General features: G+C 44.6%; 1 protein-coding gene across 4 annotated transcripts; it reads right to left on the bottom strand.

Annotated features, from left to right (window-relative positions):
• Nucleotides 1–1,282: 1,282 nt before the first annotated feature.
• Nucleotides 1,283–19,385, bottom strand: dglucy (D-glutamate cyclase). Of its 4 annotated transcripts, none has more exons than XM_052085733.1 (17): nucleotides 19,362–19,385; nucleotides 16,265–16,335; nucleotides 15,260–15,355; nucleotides 11,319–11,472; nucleotides 10,331–10,417; nucleotides 9,794–9,947; nucleotides 9,433–9,583; nucleotides 9,236–9,358; nucleotides 8,286–8,498; nucleotides 7,629–7,746; nucleotides 7,299–7,441; nucleotides 3,342–3,441; nucleotides 3,018–3,166; nucleotides 2,728–2,847; nucleotides 2,157–2,314; nucleotides 1,939–2,089; nucleotides 1,283–1,803 (listed from the first exon to the last, which is right to left on the bottom strand). In XM_052085733.1, coding segments are annotated over exons 2-17 (1,983 nt in total). In that variant the 5' UTR covers nucleotides 16,329–16,335; nucleotides 19,362–19,385; the 3' UTR covers nucleotides 1,283–1,801. The 4 variants fall into 4 exon arrangements, with proteins under 4 accessions (XP_051941693.1, XP_051941692.1, XP_051941694.1 ...); XM_052085732.1 differs by lacking the exon at nucleotides 19,362–19,385 and adding an exon at nucleotides 19,049–19,113; XM_052085734.1 differs by lacking the exon at nucleotides 19,362–19,385 and adding an exon at nucleotides 18,996–19,000.

Genomic DNA, 19,385 nt, shown 5'->3' with positions numbered 1-19,385 from the left:
ACATTTCCATTATTATTTTAATTTTAACAATCTTAAGAATTTCTTTTGGTTCATTTGAAACAGGTATATCACATGCAACTGCTTATTCACTTGACTTTTTCTTAAACAGAAGTCTCCTGAGTGCAAATTGATTGATTTGAAACATAAAATGTATCACCATGACTTTTCAATAGTCACAAAACCTTTGACTCGAACAACAGGGAAATGAACAAGCAATACACATATCCACAACTGCAAGGATCATTTGAAATATGACATCAGTCAATATAAACACGGAGTGATGTCTTGTTAACTCGTGAGTGATGCCCTCTAGTGTCTAAATGCTATTACTCATTTAGTGAATGCTATTACTTATTTAGCCACTAGAGGGAAGCAGTACTCTATGAAACAATCACTCACCAGTCTACGAGACCTCAGTCAATCCAACACGTGTTCCATTGCGACCAACCTGCGGGCCAGACGGCACTGATTTTATGACGGGGGCCGAGGGCCGGATGAAATTCGACCGCGGGCCGGATTTGGCCCCCGGGCCGGACTTTGGACATACCTGCTCTAAATTGTCCCTAGGTGTAAATGTGAGCGTGGATGGTTGTTCATCTCTGTGTGCCCTGCGATTGGCTGGCAACTGATTCAGGGTGTCCCCCGCCAACTGCCCGAAGACGGCTGGGATAGGCTCCAGGACCCCCGCGACCCTGGTGAGTATTAAGCGGTTCGGAAAATGGATGGATGAATGGATGGATGGATATATACATGGTTGTTTTGTATGGCTAAAAACGCCTTACTATGTAAGTGGTCGTTTTTTTCGGCCAACAATGCCTTACTATACATGGTCGTTTTTTTTTTTTGACCAAAAACGCCTTACTATACGTGGTCGTTTTTTTGGGCTAAAAACGCCTTTACACAAATGGTCGGGGGGGGGGGGGTGTTTCGGCCAAAAATGCCTTACTATACATGGTCGTTTTTTTGGGGCTAAAAATGCCTGGCTATACATAGTCGTTTTTTTGGGGGCTAAAAATGCTACATGGTCGTTTTTTTTCGGCTGAAAACACCTTACTATACATGGTCATTTTTTTCCGGCCAAAAACGCCTGACTGTACATGGTAATTTTTTTCGTCTCTTCTCAATAACAGCTTGACAATGACATCTCATGTTCTTCACATGTCGACTTAGTGTCTGCTGCGGAATGGCATCCCACTCTTCTTGAAGGGCATCGTTCAGGTCAGGTCTCTGCATGACGACTCAGCTGATCCCACAGATTTTCAATTGGATTCAGAAAATGAGGGTGTTTTTGTTTGAGCACCTGTCATCCAAAAAGGTCTGCACACATGCCAGACTTTCGTCTTTTCTCACACAACTGGAAAACATGAGTGCAAATGCCCAATTTACTGGTTCCCACTCGAAGAAATAGATCAAAAGCGCTGTCTTTACAAAGTTCAAATGCTTTGTTTTGATTGATACTAGCAGATGGGTGTTACTTTATTCAAATGTTTTATCAAAGTAAATGCTGTGTCTGTGGACGGAAAACATCACTGAATGGATTCCTACTGTTACTGAGTGTATCACAAGGGATGACATTACTTCATTTGTTATAAACCAAAACTCCCCAAATATTCATTACTTACTTTGTGATTCAAACTTGATACTGATTCCAGAAAACAAAAAAATGTGTACTGTATATTTTAATTTTTCAAGTCAATGACGCATGATTCGAAATGATTAAAACAAGATGGATGAAGATTTGGACTCTTCCGAATTAGAGGACATCTTCCTGCTTCACCACTCCAATGGAGGCACGAGTAGACTCTGAGGTCACATGAATGCAATTATCCAAAAGTGTCATAAAGCAGCAAAAGATACAATGTAAAACATTTGTGAACATTTGTTTTAGCCAGTAGCAAAACACAAAAAAGACAAATCGAAGTTGCAATCAACTCTTACAATCAGCTGAGCCGTGAGTGACTTTGAGCAGTCTGGTGATGATGTCAGAGTGCGTGGGATGAAAGGTCAAACCATCCACCTCCATGGCCAGATGAGCCGTTTTCCCAGATCGAATGCCGAAACGCACAAGAGTTGACAAGATAGACTCCTCCTAGAGATCAAGATTTACACAGTGAGAAACCTTCAGGTAGATATTCCAATAATCGGATATGTTTCACCTTCTTCACGGACGGCAAATTAGCAATCCAATCTTGCAGCTCTTCGGGGGTTTGGTGATCCATTCCCAGGCCTTTGTTTAGATATCTCTTATGTACGGGACAGGTGTTGAGCAGGTAAAGGCCACAAGCCACTGCGTACCCTCCCCAGTTGGAAACCCCTGCAAGTGGCACAGAGATGAAAAAAATGATACAAGCCACCATCAATTCTAAGCTTTTTCATAAAAAGCGTTGTGTGAGTAACGCTCAATCGTCTACGGTGTAGTCGGCCTGTCATTTCTGTTATTTGGCCCCTCCCACAATGTCAACACCCAAAATAACAAACTGATTGTGTCATTAATGCCTTTGCCGCCAGCGTTAATCAAAATGGAGCATTCTGTTACTCTCAAGGAACAATTTTTGTGACACTGTTTGAATTGAAAATATGTGTGCTGCTACTGTCACATGTGTAGTTGTACAAATAAACCATGTCAGGCTATGAAAGGGAGAAAAAAAGAAGAAATGGGTGTTCGTAAATGAAAAGGGGATTCATTCATGGTTATTTTGCAACGTAAGGATGTTTGGTCATCCAAACCTGCAGCGATAGCGTAGTCAGCAGGCACATCACAGGCTATCAGATGCCCCATTGGCATCAGATTCTGGACTCTGTCCTTCACTTTCCCCATCCCCAACTCATTTCCACCATCACCGATTCCTGCAGGGAATAAAATCTGCTGAGCAACCAGGATGACAGGCCTGGCATCCGTTTGTTTATTAAAGGGACACAATTTACTGAAGCAAAAGTTAATCTGCTCGCAGCTGCATGACTTTTGACATTCCTGTCACGTCTGTTCGCTACAAACGAAACCCAAAAGTGTTGACTACCTATAGTGGTAATGCCTGGAATATTATTTGCAGCAATAAAAAGGTCGTCGATTGGATCCACAAGATGCTTGATGTTTACTCCTCTCATGTTGTAGTAGTTTCCATCCTCAGCTCGCCCACTGCGCTCTATGGCTACTAGGTGGTCATACCTGAAACCACAAATAACAGTCATGGTCCTGTGACAGCAAGAATCACACAAATGTTAATAAACAACTCTCCCGCCAAATGTTAAATGAATTGTTTACAGAAAATGGAAGTGCACGAATACCTGACTACGTGCCATTCAGATTACATGCTTCGGTGCACAAAGGCAGCGTTACAGACCTTGGTTTAGCGGGATCTCCGTGGTGACACAAAAAGTGAAGTGAAGAGTTCGGACCAATGTCTTCGAAGACCACCAGTGGAATGGTTGATTTCAGTACACCTTAGGAGGGGAAAAAGAAAGTCCTTAATGTTGTGTGAACTGAATGCATGCATCCAGACTAAAGCCATTGTGTCAAAAAATATTTTTTTCCTACTACTCCACAGTGGAACCTCTCTATTAATGGGGAGTGGGGGGGGGGGGGGGGGGTCGTGAGTCGTCACCTTACCGTGGTGGAGGGGTTTGTGTGTCCCAATGATCCTAGAAGCGAAGTGGTCTGGGGCTTTATGCCCCTGGCAGGGTCACCCATGGCAAACAGGTTCTAGGTGAGGGGCCAGACAAAGCACGGCTCAAAAGACCCCTTATGATGAGTAAAATTAATGGATCTCAGTTTCCCTTGCCTGGACGCGGGTCACCGGGGCCCCCCTCTGGAGCCAGGCCTGGAGGTGGGGCTCGTTGGCAGGCGCCTGGTGGCCGGGCTTACACCCATGGGGCCCGGCCGGGCACAGCCCGAAGAGGCAACGTGGGTCCCCCTTCCCATGGGCTCACCACCCATGAGAGGGGCCAAAGGGGTCGGGTGCAATGTGAGCTGGGCGGCAGCCAAAGGCGGGGACCCTGGCGGTCCGATCCTCGGCTGCAGAAGCTAGCTCTTGGGACATGGAATGTCACCTCTCTGGCAGGGAAGGAGCCCGAGCTGGTATGTGAGGCAGAGAATTTCCGACTGGATATAGTCGGACTTGCCTCCACACACAGCCTGGGTTCTGGTACCAGTTCTCTCGAGAGGGGTTGGACTCTCTTCCACTCTGGAGTTGCTCACGGTGAGAGGCGCAGAGCAGGTGTGGGCATACTCATTGCTCCCCGGCTCAGTGCCTGTACATTGGGGTTCACACCGGTAGACGAGAGGGTTGCCTCCCTCCGCCTTCGGGTGGGTGGACGGGTCCTGACTGTTGTTTGTGCATATGCACCAAACAGCAGCTCAGCATACCCACCCTTTTTGGAGTCCTTGGAGGGTGTGCTGGAGAGTACTCCTGCTGGGGACTCCATTGTTCTGCTGGGGGACTTCAATGCTCACGTGGGCAATGACAGTGATACCTGGAGGGGCGTGATTGGGAGGAACGGCCCCCCCCGATCAAAACCCGAGTGGTGTTTTGTTATTGGACTTCTGTGCTCGTCACGGATTGTCCATAACGAACACCTTGTTCAAACATAAGGGTGTCCATATGTGCACTTGGCACCAGGACACCCTATGCCGCAGTTCGATGATCGACTTTGTAGTTGTATCATCGGATTTGCGGCCGCATGTTCTGGACACTCGGGTGAAGAGAGGGGCGGAGCTGTCAACTGATCACCACCTGGTGGTGAGTAGGCTCCGATGGTGGGGGAAGATGCCGGTCCGTCCTGGCAGACCCAAACGTATAGTGAGGGTTTGTTGGGAGCGTCTGGCGGAATCCCCTGTCAGAAGGAGTTTCAACTCCCACCTCCGACAGAGCTTTTCCCATGTTCCGGGGGAGGCGGGGGACATTGAGCCAGAGTGGACCATGTTCCGTGCCTCTATTGTTGAGGCGGCCAATCTGAGTTGTGGCCGTAAGGTGGTTGGTGCCTGTCGTGGCGGCAATCCCCGTACTCGCTGGTGGACACCAGCAGTAAGGGATGCCGTCAAGCTGAAGAAGGAGTCCTATCGAGCCTTTATGGCCTGTGGGACCCCAGAGGCAGCTGACGGGTATCGACTGGCCAAGCGGACCGCGGCTTCGGTGGTCGCCGAGGCAAAAACCCGAGCGTGGGAAGAGTTCGGTGAGGCCATGGAAGCCGACTTCCGGACGGCTTCGAGGAAATTCTGGTCCACCATCCGACGTCTCGGGAGGGGGAAGCAGTGCACCACTAACACTGTGTACAGTGGGGATGGGGCGCTGCTGACTTCGACTCGGGACGTTGTGAACCGGTGGGCAGGGTACTTCGAAGACCTCCTCAACTCCACCAACACGCCTTCCTTGGAGGAAGCAGAGCCTGGGGACTCTGAGGTGGGCTCTCCTATCTCTGTGGTTGAAGTCACCGATGTTGTTAAAAAGCTCCTCGGTGGCAAGGCCCCAGGGGTGGATGAGATCCGCCCGGAGTTCCTCAAGGCTCTGGATGTTGTGGGGCTGTCCTGGTTGACACGCCTCTGCAACATCGCGTGGTCAACAGGGAGAGTGCCTCTGGATTGGCAGACCGGGGTGGTAGTCCCTCTTTTTAAAAAGGGGGACCGGAGGGTGTGTTCCAACTACAGAGGGATCACACTCCTCAGCCTCCCTGGTAAGGTCTATTCAGGGGTGCTGGAGAGGAGGGTCCGTCAGGAAGTCGAGCCTCAGATTGAGGAGGAGCAGTGTGGTTTTCGTCCCGGCCGTGGAACAGTGGACCAGCTCTACACCCTTAGCAGGGTCCTTGAGGGTATGTGGGAATTCGCCCAACCAGTCTACATGTGTTTTGTGGACTTGGAGAAGGCGTTTGACCGTGTCCCTCGGGGAGTTCTGTGGGGGGTGCTTCGTGGGTATGGGGTACCGAACCCCCTGATACGGGCTGTTCGGTCACTATACCACCGATGTCAGAGTTTGGTTCGCATTGCCGGCAGTAAGTCGGAATCGTTTCCAGTGGGGGTAGGACTCCGCCAAGGCTGCCCTTTGTCGCCGATTCTGTTCATAACCTTTATGGACAGAATTTCTAGGCGCAGCCGAAGCGTTGAGGGGGTCCGTTTTGGGGGCCTCAGTATTACATCCCTGCTTTTTGCAGATGATGTGGTGCTGTTGGCTCCTTCAAACGGGGCTCTCCAACTCTCACTGGAGCGTTTCGCAGCCGAGTGTGAAGCGGTTGGGATGAAAATCAGCACCTCCAAATCTGAAACCATGGTCCTCAGTCGGAAAAGGGTGGAGTGCCCCCTCCGGGTCGGGGAGGAGATCTTACCCCAAGTGGAGGAGTTCAAGTATCTTGGGGTCTTGTTCACGAGTGGGGGTAGGAGGGAGCGGGAGATCGACAGGCGGATCGGTGCAGCGTCTGCTGTGATGCGGACGTTGTATCGGTCTGTCGTGGTGAAGAAGGAGCTGAGCCAAAGGGCGAAGCTCTCAATTTACCGGTCGATCTACGTCCCAACCCTCACCTATGGTCACGAGCTATGGGTCGTGACCGAAAGAACGAGATCCCGGATACAAGCGGCTGAAATGAGTTTTCTCCGCAGGGTGTCCGGGCTCTCCCTTAGAGATAAGGTGAGAAGCTCAGTCATCCGGGAGGGGCTCAGAGTCGAGCCGCTTCTCCTCCACATCGAGAGGAGCCAGATGAGGTGGCTTGGGCATCTGATTCGGATGCCTCCTGAGCGCCTCCCCGGTGAGGTGTTCCGGTCATGTCCCACCGGGAGGAGACCCCGAGGAAGACCCAGGACACGCTGGAGAGACTATGTCACCCAGCTTGCCTGGGAACGACTCGGGATCCCCCGGGGAGAGCTGGAAGAAGTAGCTAGGGAGAGGGAAGTCTGGGCTTCCCTGCTAAAGCTGTTGCCCCCGCGACCCGGCCCCGGATAAGCGGTAGATGATGGATGGATGGATGGATGGATGGGGGGGGGGGGGGGTAGGGACTGGGCTGGTCCACGAAGAGTGAACATCTGCATATAATTGATGCCATTTATAAATGCAGTGAATGGAGAAAAATAAAATAAAAATATTATGCCGCAAAATCAAAAAAGCAGTGCTCAACCAAAAACGAGATCAGCCACTTCCAAAAAAGGAACGCTACCCCCAAACTGATAAGAATTTATACATTTGTAAACTATCCATCCATGGTTGTGTAGCCAAAGAAAAGTAAATTCGAAATAAAAAATAAATAAGTAAATACATCTAAAACCCGTACGCACATTCAGATGTTAAAAAATTGAAATAAACTGAGCACAAAACTCCTACCTGTCGTCACAGCTTCATCAATAATGTCCTGATTCATCTGCAAGGCTCTCTTGTCCGTCACCAATGTAACTTGCTTGCCGAGGGAAAGCAGCATGGTTGCCATGGCAACAGCTCCAGGTGGGCCATCAGTCTCATCAGGAGGACTGAAGGTGAAACAGGTCAAAAGGATGCTCAGATGTGACGGATGCAGGTGCTGTCGAGAGGCTCGACTTGGTTGAGCAACTAAAATCCCATGGTCTTGTGGGTGTCCGTGTAAATCTCGTGTTTATGGCACTAAATCTAATCTAGTATCACACACCTAGAGCTTTTTGAAGGGTTTACGTACTGTACCTGTGCATGTAGTGTGTTGGGAAGCCTGTCGTTATGGCAACAGAGGATGAGTGCGAGAGTGCCAGACAAGAGCGTAGAAGTTCATCTTGAATAAACAAAGCTTTGATGCCCCGTTGACCTGTTTGACAGAGGTTGGAAAAAAGTGAGATCCATTTCCTGCCCATGGGGAGGCCCACTCAGACGTGTAGGGAGACTCCACCTCCGACCCAGAACACAATCAATCAACAAATGACAGTGTCGGGCAGTGCCTTTTAGGACAGTTCTTATCCGAGACCGAGAACATTTACAAATCGCTGGACAGTATTTTCTTCTCTTGGTCAATCTTCTATTCACCATGACATTTTAATGAAGAGCTACAAAATTCAAATTAAATGGCAGAGAGAAAGTGTTTCAGTTTAAGATCTTTGCCTCGGTAAAAGAGAGTGACCGCAAAAATTCCTCAGGGGGTAGCCAATGCTCCATCGCGGTTTTTCACTTATCACGGCAGGGTCCAGTCCCCATTAACCGCGATGTAATAAAATCAATCATGTGTACAAAGTTCTAATGTGAAAAAAAATCACCTCAAGACATGTAAAAGACACACGTAAGAGGCACACTGTACAGCGCAAGTACTTTTGCGACATAGTGTCGTGCACACCAAGTATTCATGTACAGTACCTGGGTCTTCTCCGATGATTGCGTCCAGATGCCTGATCTGTGCCACAGCACCCTGCGACGCCAGACTGTAGAACAAGGGGTTTTCAGATATCTGGAAGCAGAGGGCTGTGGCTTCGGATTTCTTGCTGTCAGGGCCGTGGGATCGGAGGGAGGGGTCTTGAACATCAGTCAAGAACATGCAGCCCGGTGAGTGACTGAATGCCAACGATGGCTCTGGAAACCAAGGAACATCATGTCTTTTTGAACAGCACAGTCATTAGGGGATCATTAGGGAAAATAAATGAAAGAATCATCACGATGAAAAGAAAAATAAGACTGTCGAGATTGTGAAATATATTATTACAGCCGGTCGCAAGGACCTTGGGGCCTTGTGGGCTGCTGATGTACTCGTGTTGTTGCTCTAATAATTCACGCAAAATTAAAAAAAGATTAAAAAAAGAGGAGAATTGAGGTTTCAGATTCTCCCACACAAGTTGGAACCTGAATACTCAAATGGGGAAGAAATTAGGTGAACAACATGATGAATGTTTTTTTGCTTCCAAACGAAGGCACTGGTTTGTTCCTACTTGCTGACTTTCCCCACTACTGACAACACTCGCGTCAGGTCCTCACAAGACACTCAGCTCCACGTCATTGAATGTCATTGAAACGTCATTGAAACGTCATTGAACTCATTCACTCCCAAAGACGTTTAAAAACGTCTTTGGGAGTGAATGAGTTAAGAACATAATTTTACAACTTCTTTTTTTATGGATTTTTATGGACTTTGAAGACCCGTGGGAACCCTGTGTACACTTGTGGCATTTTAGGTCACATTTGTCAAAGGAAAAAAAAATTATTGCCTTAAAGGTGACACAATTTTCCATAATGTTGAAGGTAACAGTGTCCAAGCATTGCTGATCGATCAACAATAGTACAGTACAAACTATTTTCAAACATGGGAGACTGACTGCTTCTGACGATTGCCTCTATGGCAGTCACTCCACAGGCCCAGAAGACTGGAACATCACCGGGCTGCAGCTCAACCTGATCCCCATAATCTGGTCGGGACAGGTCCTGTATGCCTAGCAAAGCTAAACATGCAAAACCAAAGTTCATATATACTTAAAAGAGAGAGACAATTTCCTCTAAGCGCGTGTTAGGGCACCTCCATCGCCAATGTGCACTGGGGCTCCATGTGCTTGGGGGTCAAGGCTTGTGACCTGGACTGCTGCCTCCAGCATGGCAGGTGGAATTGGACGCATCGACACCACGAGAGGGCAACTGAAAACACCAGCTTGAATACAGGGAACAGCAGTCTGGAAACACAAGTTTTCACCATAATATTGACAATAACCATTTATTTATAGTATTGCTCACACCCAAAGACCATTTTAGCATTTCATTGACTTAACCCTTTCGGGGACAGCGGTCACTACAGTGGACAGCTTCTCATGTTATCAGGTTGTCATTATTGGTGGATGAAAGGGTTAATGCACCGACAGGATCTTCACGCATTTGTTTCACACCTTGTACATGCTGACGTTGCGGCCTTGCTCCACATTCCTGACAACAACTCCAGCTTTCTTCAGGCTGCCCTCAAAGCCAAAGCTGCAGCCCAGATAGAAACAAACCATGTCTGACCACTCCATACACGGCACAGACGGATTCTGCGAGACCACCCTAAAAACAGATAACGTGTCAAGTGCGAATCCAAATAATACAAATAACACCTATTTTACAGATTATGGTTGAGATTTATACATTATACACGATCAAAACTTTAAATCTCTTATTTAAAAATGGTAATAAAATTGTAATAAACAACCCCCCCACAAATGTGTCTTTAATTATTTTTAGGACATACATGAAACAAAGACACAAATCCTGATGTATGCTAGCTTTGCTTACCGGTAACTAATCAGAGACTTAAAGATGGCTCTGGTGCGGGCTTCATTGGTACATTTTTTTATTTCAATACATTATCTTCTGTAGTTTTATTGTGGAAAAAACAAACTGAGCTCAACTAACTCTTTTGTCGTGTTTATTTTTGTGTGAGAGGACACCTGAGTGACTTGCTGTAGTTCAGCAGGCTGGAGACACCGTTTTCCAGAACACCATCCTGATACACTCGGTACTGTGAGATGTCTGTCCTGATAGCACAGAAAATAAAGCAAGAACATTTTCCTACTATACAACTATTGACATGACGGATATCATTTTTTGGATGATTATTATCTAAGATGTGAAGCATTGCAAAACATACTGTATTTAGGCATAATCTTATTCAACAACAAAAACTATGGTCAAGTGTCACTTATGCCACTTGACCATAGTTTTGAGATATAGCAAATATGGAAACCAAAATCTATTGACAATTATGATAATGACAAATTTTCCCTCAAATTGGCTGGTACTGAATGAGTTAATTACAGTGATTTCTGGACCAGTCAATTTGGGAATTGGGAACAATTCCCAACATAAAGTGGCATCAGTCCTGAACTGCAAACCCAACTCCAATGAAGGTGGGACGTTGCGTTAAACATAAATAAAAGCAGAATACAATGATTTGCAAATCATGTTCAACCCTTTTCAATACACTCCAAAGGCAAGATGTTCAAACTGATAGACTTGATTTGAGACTTGAAGATTTTTGACTCCAGACTTAGTTGTGAGTTGCACAAAGGTGACTTTTTCCTACCTCTGCGGTTCAGTGATATTTTTTGAGGTAGAAAATCATAAACAACTTTACTGTACAGCAATTTATACTGGCTCTCCCAAAAGATGCTGACACGCTACTCTGAACCGTTCAATGACGGCAGCAGAGAAACTGATCTGTGTACTCTTTACATTGGACTGAGACAATCGGGTTTCAGAGACGAGAGGTGTATTCCAAACTCATGTCTTTGTAAGTTTTATAGTCAATAAATTCATCTTTATTCGAAACAGGACAAATCTCACTTTGGAAAATGAAATTAAAACTCATAGCATTTCAAGCTCAGCTCAATATAGTCGGCTACTTACACTTAACACAATTGGCAGAAAAGGTGTTACCTGATGTCGGCGTCTTTGGCCAGAGGTGGGCATGAGGTCTCTCCTGGTTGGCTGCAGTACAGAAGTGGCAAAGGCGCCGGATTATTGCGACAAAACACTTCAAAATCTTTGGCCAGATGTTTGGGAATGATGACAACATTTGCTTGCCGGTATCCTACAACAACAAAATGGATAAACAACACATACACATGGCCACACACACACACACAAAAGATTTGTGACATAGAAGATATAAATGAAAGTTTAATTTCACCATTGTGTCAAGTCCCACCAACGCGCAATGCTGCATTACACACTCGTCCAGGCATTTCACCTCTGCAAGACACGTCTGTAGGCTCAGACGCCAAATGTAGATCAACCCCCCCCCCCCCCCCCCCGCCCCCCACCACCACCATTCCCATTTTCTCAGAAGTCATGCTGTGGATGTAAAGCAAAAATTTCGAGATAAGCCAAATTAACTATGTGCCATTCGGAGGGTCAACATGTAATGCTGCACCATGGCGAGATGATAAATGCTATCCATGTCTGTTGAGTGGAATGTGCTGAAAAAATTTATAGCCTGTTCACTCAACAACGGTTATAATTTTTTTTTTCAAGAGTTGCATGTACTTTATTCACTTTCTGTGCCTTTACTGGACTGATGTGTAAGCAGGTGATAAAAGCTCAATGAGCAATGGTCACATTTAATCCTATGGGGAAATGGACACAACGAACACATGCCGCAAGCAATGCTGCTTTCAAAACTATTCAATAATTATATTATTAGAGCTAGGGAGAATGAAATACAAAACACCATAAGTTCAAAATGGGAATGTACTGCATAAATTCTTCAGGCCTGCTGCAGCAATCAAGAGTTCCTGTCCATAACCCGCTGCCATGCACACGCTTCAATATGTGCACCAGTAATCCTTCCAAATAAATGTCGATGTGCTTTTTGGACCTCAGGGCTCAAAGCATATGCTCCTTCGGTGCGTTTCGATTCCGTGACCATACAAAGTGGCCAAGAATAACCCTGTAAACCTTGGAAATGTTTGGACTAATGTCTGCAGAGGCTACTCTTCGCTGCTTTGATTTTGAGCCCAATGCTGAAAACATCCAACAGTCAAAGCAGTAAAAAGCGTTTATCTATATTGTGCTGTTCCGCCGCTCTACATCAACCATGAGACAAATATTGCATTTACCGGTAGTTTCCAAGCAGAGCTTCCAAGATGGCAGGCAAGCACACCGAGCTTAATATTACAGCATCACTTTCCAACCAGAAGAGGCAACCACCGTCCACTAAAAACACTCCTCATCTCGAAGGAATGTAGCTCCATGTGTCTATTAATGCAGTCATATTTAACAGCACCAAGACGTTTGCTGGGTGTTTTACCAAAATCAAATCAACTTTAAAATACAGAATCAAGAGTGCCATTGAAATGGGAGTAAGTGTATATTTGTATGTTTCATCTTAAAATCATTTCAAACCCCCTGGTACAATTAGTGGCGGAAATAGTCACAATAATCTGATGTATGCATGTATGTAGTCTATCCATTCAGACCAGGAGAGTCATGGTGATTCCGAAAAGGTACCATGCAGTGGAAAAGGTGGCCAAAGATGGTATGCATGACCACATAGTCGTGAATAAATCAGCCAGTTAAATTACAGCTACTCTACTCATTCCTCAAGTTGTACGTTTTCCCCGTATTTTACAAGTTTTTTTTAATCATTTCTAATCATGTACGGCGTATTACAACTTTTATATGGAGGAGAAAAAAAACAATCGTGAATCGATCTCACAAAGACCATTTTGGCTCAAGTCCAGATCGTCTCACCTGCTGGTAGCCAAACGACAATGCCGTCGTCGATCGCTACTATTGTCACGGCAAACCAGCAAAAGTAATCCTCAATCGTATACAGTAATCCCTCGTTTATCGAGGTTAATGGGGACCAAAACCACCCGCGATAAACGAAAATCCGCGAAGTAGCGTCCAATTAACATAAACAGGATTTTTTTTTTAAGTCCGCAAACGGTGTGCGAGAAGCTGCAAAACAACAGAGCGAGTCACATAGAGCAACATGTACAGTACTGTACTCCATGTATATGTAAATATATATGTATATATATATATATATATATATATATATATATATACACACACACACACCCACCCCCTCCAGCCCGCCCTGACAGCACAAGGTAGCTCCTTCAGCCAGAGACTGTTACACCCGCGCTGCAAGAAGGAGAGATACCGACGCTCGTTCCTACCGACTGCTGTCAGGCTGATGAATAAAAAATAACAACCATAATAATAATAATAATTAAATGATGTGAAGGAAAATTGTAAATAGTACTGCGATTTATCCATTTTGTGTTCATATTGCTTTTAATTGAAAGATGTTTGTTGTTTTTTTTCTCTTTCTTCTTTCTACATACATTCTTGCTGCTGGAGGCTGTAAATTTCCCCAGTGTGGGACGAATAAAGGATATCTTATCTTATCTTATATATAAATATATACTTTTTAATCAGAACATTTAACTTTAAAATGAAGTCAACTTGAACCAACACATGTTCCCTAGTGTCAGCGTCTTCAAATAATTTGAAGCAATCACTTGGGACAAATAGTTTAAATCAGGTGTGCCCATTACGTCGATCCTGATCTACCCGGTAGATCTAAGACAGGTTCCAAGTAGATCCGAGGAGTGTTGAGGAGAAAAAAAACAAACAACCATTTGTGTGTCTTTGTACATGTTAGTCATATTTTTTGTGTTAATGCTGCACCATAATCATCCTATCAGTCTTCTTTACAAAAAAAAAAATTAAAAATTAAATAAAGCAGGTAAATCTTTAATTTACGGTGGCGCGGGATTATGTCACCGAAAGTCGTTAGCGCTCAGCAGTCTGCAATTGCAGCTTGTGATCAGAGCTGTTGCGCTCTATCTTTTATCGTCATAATTCTCATTCAGAGTTTGCTTCGTGTGCAATTCACCGAGGGCACGGGCAAAGAATAGGAATCTAGGAGGGCCCAGGGAAGCACTTTAAAACGGTACGTGTGAGCTACGATAGTTAACAGGCTGCAAAAGTGCACAGTTTCAGGCTGTTTATCATCATGGCGTGCGTGTGTGTGTATGTGTGTGTGTGTGTGTGTGTGCCGGTACGGGTAGATCCCGGGAGGTTAGTTGATCGAAAAGTAGACCTTCGGTCCAAAAAGTTTGGGCACCCCTGTTTTAAATGTAACAGATGGCAGTTTGAGCTGGTTGTTTGTGAAACCTCATTCCTCCGAGACTTCAATGGAGGTCCTGGCCGCTGAGCTGGTGGTCTGGAGTTTTTGTTTAGCGGTCAGCACACTCCACTTCCAAGCCTGCAGCAAGGTGGCAGCACGGATTCGAGCCCCGAGTGGGTGGATGGTGCTATCTGTTAGTACTGAATAATCAATTTATCCTGGTTTATCGTGACAGTGCTCACTGGTTCTAATAAAGAAGTTGGCAACAGAATAATTCACTTTGTGCAGGGGTGCCCAAACTTTTTGGATCGAAGATCTACTTTTCGATCAACTAACCTCACGGGATCTACCCTTACCGGCGCGCGCACGCACACACACAGACACATTTAAGATTTACCTGCTTTATTTTATTTTTTAAATATTTTTTTTGTGAAAATGAGACTGATAAGATGATTAGTGTGCAGTGTATATTAACACAAAAAATATATTACTAACATGTACAAAGACACACAAATGGTTGTTTGTTTTTTTTCTTCTCGACACTCCTCGGATCTACTTGGGACCTGTCTTAGATCTACCGGTAGATCAGGATCTACCTAATGGGCACCCCTGACTTAGTGTATACTTACTGATACTTTCTATTCTTAAAAAAAGTCTCATGTTCCAAAGACAATGGCAATAAGTCTTGCCAAGAGCTAACCGAAATATGCATGACTGTAATGCTCACGTTTCTTACCAGCGGCTAATCCAGATGTGTTGGTTATTCTGGAATCTTCCTTCCTAATCAGCCGCCTTAAAACAGCAGGACCCAACAACTTTAAATCATCCGACACTGCCATCACAGAAAAAATACACTTGTGAAAACACAGTGGTGGAAAAAATATTCCAGATGGTAAATCATACAACGACAAGCCTCAAAACAGGTTTGTTTGGTTGTGTATGAATAATTCATTAACTCAAGGTTTATCCCCATTGAAACCTCCTCCCTGTTGCACATGCATTTCATCCAGGCGCCACCTGCTGACTACTTGTTCAAACAGCTTTAGTGGCTCAACAAGGTCTTCTGTTCATTCGCGACATAACTTGTGTTGTCTCTCTTGTCATGTAATGAAGGAGACGAGGCGTGTTGGATAGTACTCATGGACTCTTTTCTTCAAGCTTGTACTCTAAACTCCCGTGGCCTGCTGGGTAATGGAGTTCTTATGTTATTTTACGCATAACATCACATAACTCAAATAGACGCGAGTTATGTGTGGGCTCTCTATTTAGCAGAGAGGATAAACGGGTGAATTTTCCTTACAAAAGTGGGAAAAAAATCACTTAAACTCTGTCAAAATGCATGCTCGTAGAGACCACAATTGTATTCCAAAGGCCACATTATATGAGTATGTAAATCTACACACACACACTAATATATATATATATATATATATATATATATATATATATATATATATATATATATATATATATATATATATATATATATATAAATATAAATGACAATTATTCAGATTTACAAAATTACAATTGTACTCTGAGTGAGGGAGGTTTAGTGTCAAGGGGAGAAGAACCCACTCAGCAGGGGCTCAGGTCTTCATGGTATACAGGACGCATACAATTATGTAGATTAAGTGTTGGTCATACTTAAATTCAAACTAGGTTGGGGAGGAGTGCAGTTGGTTAAAGAATATTCATAGTTTTTATTTTTTTTAATAATATACTTGAATACTGGTTTTACCTTTATCACAGGCACCACTGAAGAATCTTAAGGAGAGCCTTGCGCCTTTGAGAGCAGTCAGCATGCTTGACCTGAGCATTGGTGCAGACAAATACAATTATTTGTTCACTTTCTATGCAGCCGGTGCCACCTTTTTTTTATTTTTTAAAATTAAATATACACTTACTGGTCACTAAACGTGTAGTATCATAAAGAGAGATTCATGATAAGCTTTACAGTACAGTGGGCGGCAGGTGTAAATGCTGTGAAAATGGCCGAACACTGCAAACACTAAACAGCTGCAAACAAACAAAAACAAGATGCAAATTAAAAAAAAATACACACAACTGCAATCTAAAATATACACAAAACAACTGCAAAACAAAACGCTGCAAGGAAGAAATGCTGAAATCAGCCAAACGCTGCAACCATAGTAATGTTGCAAACAAAAACCGTCAACACACAAATGCAGAAAAATACAAAAAAAAAACAAAAGAACAAGAAGGAACAAAGAACAATCACAACAACAAAATTGAAGCAAGCATTACAAACTAAAAAAACAAATGAAAAAAAAAGCTCCATAAATCTAAAACTCGTCAACTCAAAAACAAGAGCCAGGAAAAAATGGACGTAAATTCACGCAATGAAATGGAAGTTTGCCAGGTTACTGGGTGGCACTCCTGTTAAACCATTCATTCATTCATTCATCTTCCGAGCCGCTTGATCCTCACTAGGGTCGCGGGGGGTGCTGGAGCCTATCCCAGCTGTCTTTGGGCAGTAGGCGGGGGTCACCCTGAACCGGTTGCCAGCCAATCGCAGTGCACACAGAAACGAACAACCATTCGCACTCACACTCACACCTAGGGACAATTTAGAGTGTTCAATCAGCCTGCCATGCATGTTTTTGGAATGTGGGAGGAAACCGGAGCACCCGGAGAAAACCCACGCAGGCCCGGGGAGAACATGCAAACTCCACACAGGGAGGCCGGAGCTGGAATCGAACCCAGTACCTCTGCACTGTGAAGCCGACGTGCTAACCACTGGTCTACCGGGCCGCCCCGTTAAACCAGATCTTCTCCATTTTCTGGTCTCACGTAAACTTTTATCCACCATGTAGCTTTGTCTATCATGTAGTACAACTTCATTTATACAGCACATTTCACAAGAGGTGCAGCTGTAAAAAAGCACTTTCCCCTCCAACATAAAATATCAATAATCCAAACCAAAGGAAGTGAAAACAGTAAATGTCCTCAAACGAGTTTTAAAAATGGAGAGGGAGGGTGCTTGCCTAACGTTGAAGCGAAAGTCATTGCAGAGGGAAGGACTGGCAACAGAAAAGTCGCAATCCCCTCTGAGGCTCCACTTAGTCCCCGGCACCTCCGGCGTCTGGTCTACAGAGCTGAGGCACCAGGTAGGTGCATCGAGGTGAGCGGGGGCAAAGATTTTAAAACAAATAGAAGGATCTTAAAATGAACTATAAAATGTAATGGGAGCCAGCGAAGGGAGGCCAAAATTGGGGTTACAGGTATGTACCAGTACCTCCTAATCAGCAATCCCACTCAGGTCTTGGTCTCACAGGACTGGTCCAGCCCCCAAGTGGCCCGTTTAGTGACATGAACTTGCATGTTTTTTTTTTTCTTGCTGTCATTTTTGAGTTGGGGTGTTTTGGATTTTCACAGCTATTGTTTTTTTATTTGTATTTTTTGCATTTGTTTTGAGGTTTGCTTCCACTTGCTGTGATTGCAGCATTTCTTCCTTTTCTTTGTGTGTGTGTGTGTGTGTGCGCATGTTTTTGCAATGATGAGCTTGTTTATTGTTTGCATTGTTCCTGTGTTTGCAGCGTCTGACCATTTGCAGCATTTCATACTTGCAACATTTTTGTTTAGCAGTTTTGTGTGTTTTTTTTTAGTTCATGTTTGCATTTGTCAGTTTTTTTTTTTTAGCATGGGAGGCATGATGATCGACAGGTTAGCGCGTCCTTACAGTGCAGAGGTCATGTGGCGTTTGCATGTTCTTCCCGGGTTTTCTCTGGGTACTACGGTTTCCTCATTCCAAAAACATGCACGTAGATTAATAGAACACTCCAAACCAGGGATAGGGTATTCCGGTTCCTCAAGAGCCATATCCTGCCTGTTTTAGATCTCTCCCTACTCCTACACACCTCATACAGTTGATCATGATCGTTTCAGGCTTATACAGAGCTTGCTGATGAGCTGATTTGTTTGAGTTAGGTGAATTGGAGTAGAGAGAGAGCTAAAACAGTCAAGATTTGGCTCTCCAGGAAGCTGCTCTAAAATGTCCCTTGGCATCAGTGAGCGCGAATGGTTGTTTATCTTTGTGTGCCCTGCGATTGGCTGGCAACCAGTTCAGGGTGTCCCCCACCTACTGCCCGAAGACAGCTGGGATAGGCTCCAGCACACACGCGGCGACCCTAATGAGGATAAGCGGATGACAAAATAGATGGATGGCATGTTTGCAGCATTTCTGTCTTTGCAGCGTTCGCCGTTTCCAGCGCATTTGCCCCCGTCAGTATCACTGGTATAAACTCGATGAAGGTTTAATAAATATCAAACGCTCATGGAGTTTACGTGGACTAAAAGAAAGGGCAAACGTTTATTGGATCGTACGAGCGTGCAAAGGGAGCAAGTTTACCTCCACAACGAAAATCACAAACAGAGAGTGTAAGCATAACGCCGAAGACATGTTAACAGCATTTGGTTAATGCTTTTTATTTAATAGTTAAAATACTTGCCCTGGTAATTTGCTTAGTTGCGATACAACTGTAACTCGTTACGTTTTTAGTGCCTTTTCTTATTTGCAATATGCTGTTTATCTGTTAGTGCTCCTTTCCAGCAACATGCCTATGGAGCGGCCATGATGGCAAGGTCAATGGAATTATCAAAACAGAATGCATTGACATTGAAATTAAATCGTATTTAGCAAATTTCTTGACTGACTATTATGAGGTTTACATTATTGACAATGCCTGAACGTGTGCTATCAAAATATAACGTAAAAAAATAAAGCTCAACATTGTGTTTATCCATGCATGTTATTCCTAGTTCCCTTGTCCGTAATGTACGGGCGTTGAATGCAAGCGTGTGCGTCACAGCGGCACCTTTATTTCGGGGGTTTCTTGTCG

The sequence above is a fragment of the Hippocampus zosterae genome, chromosome 14 (assembly GCF_025434085.1).
Source record: "Hippocampus zosterae strain Florida chromosome 14, ASM2543408v3, whole genome shotgun sequence".
In the NCBI taxonomy this organism is placed as follows: domain Eukaryota; kingdom Metazoa; phylum Chordata; class Actinopteri; order Syngnathiformes; family Syngnathidae; genus Hippocampus; species Hippocampus zosterae.
Note: the sequence above shows the minus strand (reverse complement) of the source record. Positions and strands in the feature narration are given on the sequence as shown.